Source organism: Quercus robur, chromosome 7, assembly GCF_932294415.1.
Source record: "Quercus robur chromosome 7, dhQueRobu3.1, whole genome shotgun sequence".
NCBI lineage: Eukaryota > Viridiplantae > Streptophyta > Magnoliopsida > Fagales > Fagaceae > Quercus > Quercus robur.
The window spans coordinates 41,369,560-41,380,696 of NC_065540.1; the positions used below are offsets into that span (position 1 = coordinate 41,369,560).

The 11,137-nt window shown below is 48.4% G+C and overlaps 2 protein-coding genes across 2 annotated transcripts; both read right to left on the reverse strand.

Annotated features, from left to right (window-relative positions):
• Positions 1–483: 483 nt before the first annotated feature.
• Positions 484–1,341, reverse strand: LOC126691420 (F-box protein At3g07870-like). The gene has a single exon (XM_050386468.1). It carries the CDS (start codon positions 1,339–1,341, stop codon positions 484–486), a length of 858 nt encoding a protein of 285 aa, XP_050242425.1.
• Positions 1,342–8,728: 7,387 nt separating this feature from the next.
• On the reverse strand, positions 8,729–9,589 carry LOC126693474 (uncharacterized). Its single transcript, XM_050389462.1, has 2 exons — positions 9,492–9,589; positions 8,729–9,403 (listed from the first exon to the last, which is right to left on the reverse strand). Exons 1-2 carry the CDS (start codon positions 9,522–9,524, stop codon positions 8,870–8,872), a joined length of 567 nt encoding a protein of 188 aa, XP_050245419.1. The 5' UTR covers positions 9,525–9,589; the 3' UTR covers positions 8,729–8,869.
• Positions 9,590–11,137: the final 1,548 nt, after the last annotated feature.

An 11,137-nucleotide genomic window follows, 5' to 3' on the forward strand; every position in this document is an offset into this window, starting at 1 on the left:
AGAGAGGGTAAATTATGCGTACCTCCGTTTGTGAGGGTGCTTGGGTTTTTATAGTAGAGAGGGCTGACCCTCTTTTCCTTGGAGTAGAAGTCTTTTCCTTATCGGAGTCTTCTTGGGCGTATTTTACGGGATTCTTTCCATATAGGAGTCCTTAGGTTTCATGAAACGTGGGGAGCAAGTTAATGCTACACGTAAACGTGCAGAATAGACATTCCATAGACTGACGCCGCCAGTTTATGTTATCCCGTCAGTATACGCTCATCCCGTCAACTTCAGGATGTTCGGCCCTATGTGGAGTTCTTTTACCTTAGGTCACCGTCAGCCTCGAGGGAATGCTGACGGCAAAACCATCTCGTCACCCTTGTTAAGCCTGCATCTTCACCCTTGTCAGATATGCGCCGTCGCCCTTGTCAGGTATGTATCGTCGCCCTTGTCAGGTCTGTACCGTCACCCTTGCCATCATAATTTTATCCTCATCAATTATCATTCCTGTGAGATGTTTATCCCATCAAGTAAAACTAAGCTTTCCACAAAATTAGTTGCATTGATTATACATCCAGCATTTGGAATTCTAAAAATTTCCTTGTTTAAACTCTCAGGGTCAAATGAAAGCTTCCAAAAGGGCCAAAACGTATAACGTTCCCCTTTGACTGTGCCGTCAACGATGCAGTCAAAGAATTCTGCAGCTTCTTTCCTTTGTATAGTTTTTTTAGTCCAGGACTCAACCACACCATACTCCTTCATTACCCATAGGTGGCATAGATTACTCTTGTCAGCTAGAGCTTCACCAAAAACAAACAATGTGAGTGATCCCTTGAACACTGCAAGAGCTTCAAAAAGTAGAGAAAAACCATCTAAGTAATTTTGAGGAAGCAATATCTCCCGGAATCTCTCATCATTGACGTCAAAGGACAAAATAAATTTGTAGTCCTCAGAACATGCTATAGAGTGTAGAGCTCCATTAAAAAATAAAAGGTGGGACTCATTTAGATAATCAACAGATCCAAGGGGTCTAGACCCACTTGAGGACTCCACAGATATTACAAACCTTCTCCATGAATCTGTTCTCAATGTGTAAACCTCGGCCTCAGCTGGCGGCACTTTTTCTCCAGGAGAGTATTCATAAATAAGTTTTAGAATCTTGTAGTCATTGTTTTGGTAATGATAGGCAAGTCCAAATGTGAAACAATAATCTGAGGGACCAAAAGAATGAATGAAGTGACTAGGTGGAAGCTTTTTATACTTTCTAATGCTTGGGTTCCACAAATATACTACGTGACCATGGTCATAGTCATCATCAGCACTGAGGAACATGCCTGAAGATGATAAAATATTGGGCATGATGGGCTTACCTTAATGGGCCTGACGGATTGGGTCTCTTGGGCCTGCGTAAGTATGGTCCCAGCTTTGAAGGCCCATCACTACTGACGCAGCAAGGGCCCATGGTCCGGTAATGAGAATCCTTGCTCACCACGTTTGGAAGAATTGGGAATAGAGTCCCACATTGAAAAGATGTGGGAACCAAAAAGGGAAAGTCAACCCCTTATCACTATAAAAGGCGTAATACCCACAGAAATCGAGGTATGCTTTTATGAACCCTCTCTAACGCACTAAGTAAAACAAAGGAATTCTAACTTGACCGTCGGAGAGCCTTCGGCCGGCACCACACCGGTGCTTCTCTGAAGGATTCTTTTGTTTGTTTCGTCGTGCAGGTTCGATTCGAGTCGCGAGTACGGTGTGACCCATTGGTGACGGTTTTCGACGAACTGAAGATGATAAAATATTGGGCATGATGGGCTTACCTTAATGGGCCTGACGGATTGGGTCTCTTGGGCCTGCGTAAGTATGGTCCCAGCTTTGAAGGCCCATCACTACTGACGCAGCAAGGGCCCATGGTCCGGTAATGAGAATCCTTGCTCACCACGTTTGGAAGAATTGGGAATAGAGTCCCACATTGAAAAGATGTGGGAACCAAAAAGGGAAAATCAACCCCTTATCACTATAAAAGGCGTAATACCCACAGAAATCGAGGTATGCTTTTATGAACCCTCTCTAACGCACTAAGTAAAACAAAGGAATTCTAACTTGACCGTCGGAGAGCCTTCGGCCGGCACCACACCGGTGCTTCTCTGAAGGATTCTTTTGTTTGTTTCGTCGTGCAGGTTCGATTCGAGTCGCGAGTACGGTGTGACCCATTGGTGACGGTTTTCGACGTCATCAGTTGGCGCCGTCTGTGGGAAGAACGACCGGGTACGGTAACATTTCCTAGATAAAGGAGTTACATGGTACTCACGCGCTCGATGGCAACCACAAATGACGTCCAAAAAGAAGCTCCTACGACTGCCCTTGAGAGACAGGTCAAGACGCTCGCCGCAGCTGTGGAGCGCCTCACCAAACAAAATCACGACCTGACGGAACAGCTGAATCAAAAGAGTGCAGCCGTGAATAGCCAAGGAGAAGATCAAGAAGGGAATAGTGAGGAAAAGAGAAATAATGACGGACCACAGGAGAGCAACGCCCCGAGCAAACAAGTGCGACGGGACGCTAGCATCCCCTCAGTGACGGACACAGCTCCACAACCCATCATCGCAGAGATGCAGGCGATGAAGGAACAGATGGAAGTCCTGATGAACGCTCTCAAGGGGCGAGTGTCCAGCGATCTTGACGACCTTGTCAACCGGACTGACTCGCCATTTACGGCGTCCGTCAACTCCTTCCCCCTGCCGAGTAAGTTCCGCATGCCGAGCATGGACAGTTATGACGGAGTCAAGGACCCCCTCGATCACCTAGAGACCTTCAAGACCCTGATGCACCTCCAGGGAGTGGCGGACGCAATTATGTGTAGGGCATTCCCTACAACTCTGAAGGGCGCGGCAAGGATTTGGTTCAGCCGGCTGACACCAAACTCCATCGGCACCTTCAGGGAGCTGAGCGCTCAGTTCACTACACACTTCATTGGAGGACATCGGTACAAGAAATCCACGGCTTGTCTGATGAACATCAAGCAGAGAGAGGAGGAGACGTTACGGGCCTACATATCACGCTTCAATAAAGAAGCGCTCACGATCGACGAAGCCGACGACAAGATATTGGTGGCAGCATTCACAAACGGGCTGAAGGGGGGTAAGTTTTTGTTCTCCCTATATAAAAACGACCCAAAGACCATGTCAGAGGTGCTTTACAGGGCCACCAAGTACATGAACGCTGAAGACGCATTGTTAGCCCGAGAAGACAGACCCAAGAAAAGGGACAGACAAGAGGACCCCCGACAGGACCAGGGGCGAAAGAGAGGACGGATGGGAGATCGAAGGGAGGAGAGACGCCCAAAACCAATGGGCGGAAGGTTCACAAGTTTCACTCCGTTGACCGCCTCGATAGACCAAGTCCTAATGCAGATTAAGGACGAAGGATCCTTGACGTTTCCGGGAAAGCTGAAGAGTGATCCCAACAAAAGGTCCAGAGACAAATACTGCCGCTTCCACCGTGACCATGGTCACGACACGGCCGACTGCTATGATTTGAAGCAACAAATCGAAACCCTTATCCGACAAGGGAAATTGAAGAAGTTCGTCAGTAAGGAGAGAACGGATCAACCCCCACAAGAACAACACCCCCGCCGAGAGAACGAGCGACCAAGGCCCCCATTGGGGGACATAAGGATGATAATTGGAGGAACAGGTGCGGCCGGATCGTCAAAAAAGGCTCGCAAAACATATCTTCGGATGGTACAGAATGTCCAATTAGCAGGCACAGTGCCAAAGATGGCAAGAAGGGAAGGCCCTATTATCGGGTTCTCGGAAGAGGATGCAAGGCGCCTACACCATCCACACGACGATGCCCTCGTCGTCACCTTGCGGGCAGGCGATTACAACATCCACCGAGTGTTGGTCGACAACGGTAGTTCGGCCGACATCTTGTATTATCCAGCGTTCCAACAAATGAGGATTGATAGGGAGCTGCTGATACCAACAAACGCCCCGCTCGTTGGTTTCGGAGGGAGTAGAATCTTCCCTTTGGGCGCAGTCACGTTATCGGTGACGGTAGGAGATTACCCACAACAAATCACCAAGAACGTAACATTCTTGGTGGTCGATTGCTCGTCAGCCTACAATGCTATTATTGGGCGACCCACGCTCAACTCGTGGAAGGCGGCAACATCAACTTACCACCTGATGATCAAGTTCCCAACAGAGTATGGGGTAGGAGAGCTACGCGGAAGTCAAATTGCCGCACGAGAATGCTACGTAGCTATGATGGAGGTGGAAGACCAGATCCAGGCTTTGAACATAGAAGAGCACCGAACGACGACAGAACCTACAGAGAAGCTAGAGGAGATAACTCTCGACGGTTCCAATCCAGACCGAACCACCAGGATCGGAACGCTTGCAAAACCCGCAATCCGTCAAGAGCTCGTGGCTTTCTTGAGAAGCAATAAGGATGTGTTCGCCTGGAGCCATGACGATATGCCAGGAATCGATCCCTCGGTCATGGTACATAAGTTGAACGTGTTGCCCTCGTTTCCACCCGTCCGACAAAAGAAGAGAGTATTCGCCCCGGAACGAGACCAAGCAATAGCGGAAGAGGTCCGCAAACTCCAAGATGCAAGCTTCATCAGGGAAGTCTACTACCCCGATTGGCTGGCGAATGTGGTAATGGTGAAGAAAACGAGTGGCAAATGGCGGATGTGCGTGGACTTCACCGATCTTAACAAAGCATGCCCCAAAGATAGCTATCCCCTTCCAAGGGTCGACACCCTAGTGGACTCGACGGCTCAACACCAATTGCTAAGCTTCATGGATGCTTTCTCGGGTTATAACCAGATCCGCATGCACGAGGACGACCAGGAGAAGACTTCGTTTGTAACCAGTCAAGGTCTCTTCTGTTACAAAGTAATGCCATTCGGTCTGAAGAATGCAGGGGCAACATACCAGAGACTAATGAACAAGATGTTCGCACAGCAAATCGGGAGGAACGTCCAAGTTTATGTCGACGACATGCTGGTGAAGAGCCGGAAGGAGGAAGACCATTTGGAAGATCTCAAGGAAACATTCGGCACACTCCGATCCTACAACATGAAGCTCAATCCAGGAAAGTGCGCGTTTGGTGTAACGGCAGGAAAATTCCTAGGATTCATGGTATCTCAAAGGGGGATTGAAGCTAACCCGGACAAAATCCGAGCCATAATGGAGATGGCCCCCCCGAGAAACGTGAAGGAAGTACAGAGCCTTAACGGCAAGGTAGCGGCATTGAATAGATTCGTGTCGAGAGCGACGGACAAATGTTTACCTTTCTTCCGAACATTGAAAAAGTCATTCGAGTGGACGGACGAGTGTCAACGAGCATTCGAGGAGTTAAAAACCTATCTATCTTCACCACCTCTACTGAGCCCCTCGCAACCAGGTGAAGAGCTCTTCCTCTATTTGGCCGTCTCCACTGTGGCCGTCAGCGCGGCCTTAATCAGAGAGGAGGACAGGGCACAGAAGCCCGTGTACTACGCCAGCCGGGCGCTCCGCGGTGCCGAGGAAAGATACCAACCTATGGAGAAACTCGCTTTTGCGTTGGTCACGGCGGCTCGCAAGCTCAAGCCCTACTTTCAAGCCCATACCGTGAACGTAATGACCGACAAGCCCTTGCGAAGGGCACTAAGTAATCCTGAGGCCGCAGGTCGACTGACGCTGTGGGCAATAGAATTGAGTGAGTTTGACATCAAATACCGTCCACGTGTGGCCATTAAAGGACAAGCTGTAGCCGACTTCATAGCAGAGTTTACGCATGACGCGGACAAGGGGGCAGAAGAACCCCCCCAGTGGAACATCTACACCGACGGATCATCCAATAAGCGAGTTGGAGGAGCCGGCATAATATTGCTGTCACCTGAAGGAGACGAGATTGAATCTATGGTCCGTCTCGACTTCCCCATTACCAACAACAAAGCAGAATACGAAGCGGTAGCAGCAGGACTCGACCTAGTCAAAGCCGCCGGAGCTGAAAGTGTGGTCGTACATTGCGACTCTCAAGTCATGACCAATCAAGTAAACGGAGATTATGAATGCAAAGGGGAAAGGTTGAAGAGATATCTTGATCAAGTGAGGGCTAGAGTCGACGGGCTGAAAGCAATATTCGTCCAGATCCCCAGGGGAGACAATGAGCCCGCTGATCGGCTAGCCAAAGCCGCTTCAGCAGAACATATGATAACACCGGGTAATGTGCTTTCCTTTGTTCAAATCTTTCCGCTAATAGACCCCGACAACATGCAGGAGATACGCTCCGAAAGAAACTGGACTACGCAGATAACTTCATACCTAAAGGACGGGATATTGCCTGAAGAGAAGGAGGCAGCGAGAAAGTTAAAAGTCCGAGCGGCAAGGTTCGTCTTGATAAAAGACATTCTTTACAAGAGAGGTTTCTCCCGTCCTTACCTAAGATGTCTCGGGGTTGAAGAGGCAGACTACGTGATGAGGGAAGTACACGAAGGAATATGCGGGAATCATTCTGGATCGCGGTCGTTGGTGCACAAACTGCTACGAGCTGGGTATTACTGGCCGACCATGCAAAAGGATGCTGAGTCCTACGTTAAAAGATGCGACAAATGCCAGAGGTTCAGCCATTTGATCGGACAGCCAGCTGTAGAGCTAACCCCCATAACGGCTCCATGGCCGTTCGCTCAGTGGGGACTGGACATCATGGGACCTTTCCCAACGGCGATAAGGCAGTTAAAGTTCTTGGTAGTGGGTATTGACTACTTCACGAAATGGGTAGAAGCAGAAGCCTTGGCCACCATTACAGAAAAGAACATTAGAAGTTTTGTATGGCGGAACATAGTATGTAGGTTTGGTATTCCTAGAGTCCTTGTCTCAGATAACGGGAGGCAGTTCGATAATGGCCCCTTCCGTGATTTCTGCACACAGCTAGGAATAAAAAACCACTACTCATCACCCGCCCATCCTCAGGCTAACGGTCAGGTTGAGGTCACAAACCGATCCCTGCTAAAGATTATCAAGACTCGGCTCGAGGGGGCAAAGGGCATTTGGCCAGAAGAATTGCCAAGCATACTGTGGGCGTATAGGACAACGGCGAGGACTCCGACAGGAGAGACACCGTTTCGACTGACCTACGGGAGCGAGGCAGTCATCCCAGCGGAAGTTGGGCTCACAAGCTACAGGGTTCACAACCACGACGAGGGAAGGAATGACGAATCCATGAGGCTACAACTGGACCTTATAGATGAGGTCAGGTCGGCAGCAGAACAGAGGATCGCTAGATACCAGGATCGCATGTCCAGACATTTCAACTCCCGGGTCCGACAAAGAAGCTTCCAAGTTGGAGACCTCGTACTCAGGAGGGTCATGGGTACAACTAGAGACCCTACACAGGGAAAACTCGGCCCCAACTGGGAAGGACCCTACAGAATTACGTCGTGGAAAAGGAAAGGGACATACCACCTGGAGACAATAGACGGAGAAAAGCTACCACATCCGTGGAATGCCGAGCACTTGAGGAAATACTACCAGTGATAGCGACACGACAACCAGTTTCTCTTTTAAGACTTTTTGGCATTATTAACTTTTATTGGCACTGTTTAACTATTTTTGCTACAATATTGTCGTGCCTTTTTTAAGCCCAAGGGGGCAGGCACTTTTCCTTTACGCATTTTATAATCAGATGCAATTTTGATCTTCTACTCGAATGTCTGTCATTGCAATTGTCTACAAAGATAACGGAAACAATAGAAGTCCACAAGATGGACGGATTATCCTACAGGGACGATCACCCTAAGTCCATAAGGTGGACGGATCATCCTACCGGGATGATAACCTTAAGTCCACAAGATGGACGGATACAATATGAAGTCCACAAAGTGGACGGATCATCCCACCAGGATGATAATCTTAAGTCCACAAGATGGATGGATACAATATGAAGTCCACAAAGTGGACGGATCATCCTACAGGGATGATAATCTTAAGTCCACAAGATGGACGGATACAATATGAAGTCCACAAAGTGGACGGATCATCCTACAGGGATGATAACCTTAAGTCCACAAGAGGGACGGATACAATATGAAGTCCACAAAGTGGACGGATCATCCTACGGGGATGATAACCTTAAGTCCACAAGATGGACGGATGCAATATGAAGTCCACAAAGTGGACGGATCATTCTACCGGGATGATAACCTTAAGTCCACAAGATGGACGGATACAATATGAGGTCCACAAGATGGACGGATCATCCCACAGAGGCGATCACCCTAAGTCCACAAGGTGGACGGATCACCCTACACGGATGAATACCTTAAGTCCACAGGATGGACGGACGCAAAATCTGAGCCCACATAGTGGACGGATCACTAAGGTGATTGAAATTGAGTCCACAAGGTGGACGGATCACTAAGGTGATGAAATTAGTGCACAAAGTGGACAGATCACTAAGGTGTTGAAAAAATAGACGAGCGTGCTCGCAAAGTGGACGGAAGTTAACTACGTTAAAATTTTTTACAAGTCCATCAAATACGCGATATATTTGAAATTGATGTACAACGCCACAAAGTGGACGGTTCTACTAATAAACCTCTCAAAACAGACGGAAAAGGAAAATTCTAAACGATGTAAATGCTCAATCAACACAAGATAAATAAGTCTACAATGCGGACGGATTGTCACAGAAATATTCTCACAAAAAAATCCTTCCTCAAGAAGGGAGACGGAGCTTTAGACAAAATACCAAACAATTGTAAAAAGCATATCTGAACATTAAGCAAAAAGCCCCCAAAGGCAAATGTTTAATACAATTAAAAAGGACGGATTGTCTTAAAAAATGAATAAAAAAGAAGGACGGATTGTTCACAAAATAAAGTACATATGCATCAATCTTTCTTTTCTTCAGTAACCGGGACATCCTTCGACGGGGCGGAATCTCCGTCTCCTTGAGCAGCACCGTCGCCAAAAAGGTCCTCCGTATTTTCTGAGGCGACGGGGAGGGCAGAAGTCTGGGCTTGATCTTCAAGTTTGACCATCGTCAAATCCAGCTCTGGATAAGCCTTCTTGACTTGACGGAGAGAGTCATCAAAGCCTTGAAGGAAGGAGTCCGACAGCTCGCCCAAACAGGTTTCCGAGCATCGATACTCCTCGACGGCTGCCTCTTTCGCCTGACGGATCTCAACTTTGAGTTGTTTGATCTCCGCCTCTTTATTCTCTATGGCCGTCAGCGCAGTGGCCGTCTTCTCCTCCAGCTCCTTCCTCACCTTCTCAGAAAGCTCCAGCTTCCTCTCCATCTTGGACCTCCATTGATGGAGTTGTCCGAGCTCCTCCTCCGTCTGCTCTGCCTTTGCGCGAACCCGGTCCAAGGCACTCTCACGGTTGAGACACCGGTCCAGTAGACCCTTCATCATGACCAAGGACTGCGAGTAGAAAAGAGACCGTCACATAATGTAAATAAAAAAAAAAGAGAAAAAAGAAAAGTGTAAAAACTTATTTGACATAGCCAACCTGAGCGACGGCAAAGAGGCCCGTCTCCCCCATGGCCTCCGTCGAATGGTTTCCCAGATCTTCGTAGTCTTCTGCCGTGATGATGGACGACAGCTTCTCCAATGCGTACTTGGAGTCGTCGCGGAGAAGGGAAGGAGGTCTCTCTTGCTTACCCTCTGGGGCCGTCATCAGTCCTTTACCCGTCCCCTTCTTAGCTGGAGTGACGGTCTTGATACCCTCAGCCATTAAACCAACCACAGGTTCAAGTGAGACCTTTGGTTGCTTGAATGGACGGTCAGATTTTGATGTTGGTTTCCTCTTAGGTGCTGAAGCCGACACCTTAGGAACCACCTCGCCGGATTCCCTCTTCTTGACGGCTTGGGATTTGATCAGAGCTCTCCTTTTTGAGTCCTCCATCTCTGCAAATAATGACGGATGAAATTAAAACAAAATAAAGCTAAGTAAATGGCAAAGTAAAGTCGACGGGCTTACGTTTATGAACGCGCTCGTCGTATCTTATTGCTTCTTGGGTGGGCTCAGGACCGTCGCAGTACCAATGTATGGTCCTCGGATTCACCAACTTAGCCCAAGTCCTTTCCTCCGGCGTAGTCTTCTTGCAAACCTTTTCAAGAAAGCTAAACTCCTCGAGGCTGACTTAAGGGCGCCGTCTACTTGCAAAGAAAAAATGATCAAGATATACACATATAACTGGACGGATGTGAAAGGCAGTACAAAATTTAGACGGAGGCATACGTGTCTGATTTATAACTGCCCAAGTTGTGTCGACGGGCATGTAATCCGTCTCCCCTGGATGGTTCATCCATCTGTCACCCTCCAGGAAAAAGTACCGACTCTTCCAGTCTCTATTTGAGTCTGGGGTCTCAAAGATCACCTTCAACAAGGGGCTCCGACTGGCAAAACTGTACATCCCCCTTGATCCCGAGATCTCGTCTGGACGGTAACAGTGAAGAAATTCACGGACCGTCAACTTCCTTTCCCCGTTTGACATTGCACCGTAAAGGATCTCCATGGCTATGAAGACCCTCCAGGCGTTAGGGGATATCTGGGTGACGGACAACCCCAGATACTGCAAGAGTTCCCTATGAAGTGTAGAAAGCGGGAATCGAAGTCCAGCCTTCAATGCCTGCTCGTACACTCCTACACCGTCTACCCCTTCGTAATAACACTTCTCCGACCCATATGGTAGACGGATGGAGACATAGTCTGGGATTTGGAAGTTGGTCCTGAAGGTGCTGAAATGTTTCTCCCTGATGACGGATGTAAACCTATGCACAGTCCACTCTGGCAACATGATGAACTGCCTTAGTCCATCAGCGCCTACGACGGACTCCAGTGGTCGATCCCCGTCATCATCGGAACCCTCTACTTCGACTATCTCCACATCCTCATTTGTTGAGGACGAAGAGGAGGCAGACGGACTCCTATCTTCGCCGGGGCTCTCTTGGTCTTTATGACCGGACGGGTATACATCCTCGTATTCCGTCCCATCACGAACCACCGACTGGTTACTTGACGCACTAGACATTTCCTACAGTTGACAATAAAACCTAAGACCGACGGGTTTGAAAGTGTTGACGGGTATGGAAAGCCTAACAACAATGCATGAACGAAAATGTAACTTGACTATAGTAAAATAGAAGCACTTA

Bases quoted from the DNA above. Each gene is read 5' to 3' on its own strand.
- LOC126691420 (XM_050386468.1), bottom strand. From the start codon at position 1,341: ATGCCCAATATTTTATCATCTTCAGGCATGTTCCTCAGTGCTGATGAT.
- LOC126693474 (XM_050389462.1), bottom strand. From the start codon at position 9,524: ATGGGGGAGACGGGCCTCTTTGCCGTCGCTCAG. The intron at 9,404-9,491 runs GTTGGCTATGTC...TTCTACTCGCAG, and splicing joins GCCTCTTTGCCGTCGCTCAG to TCCTTGGTCATGATGAAGGG.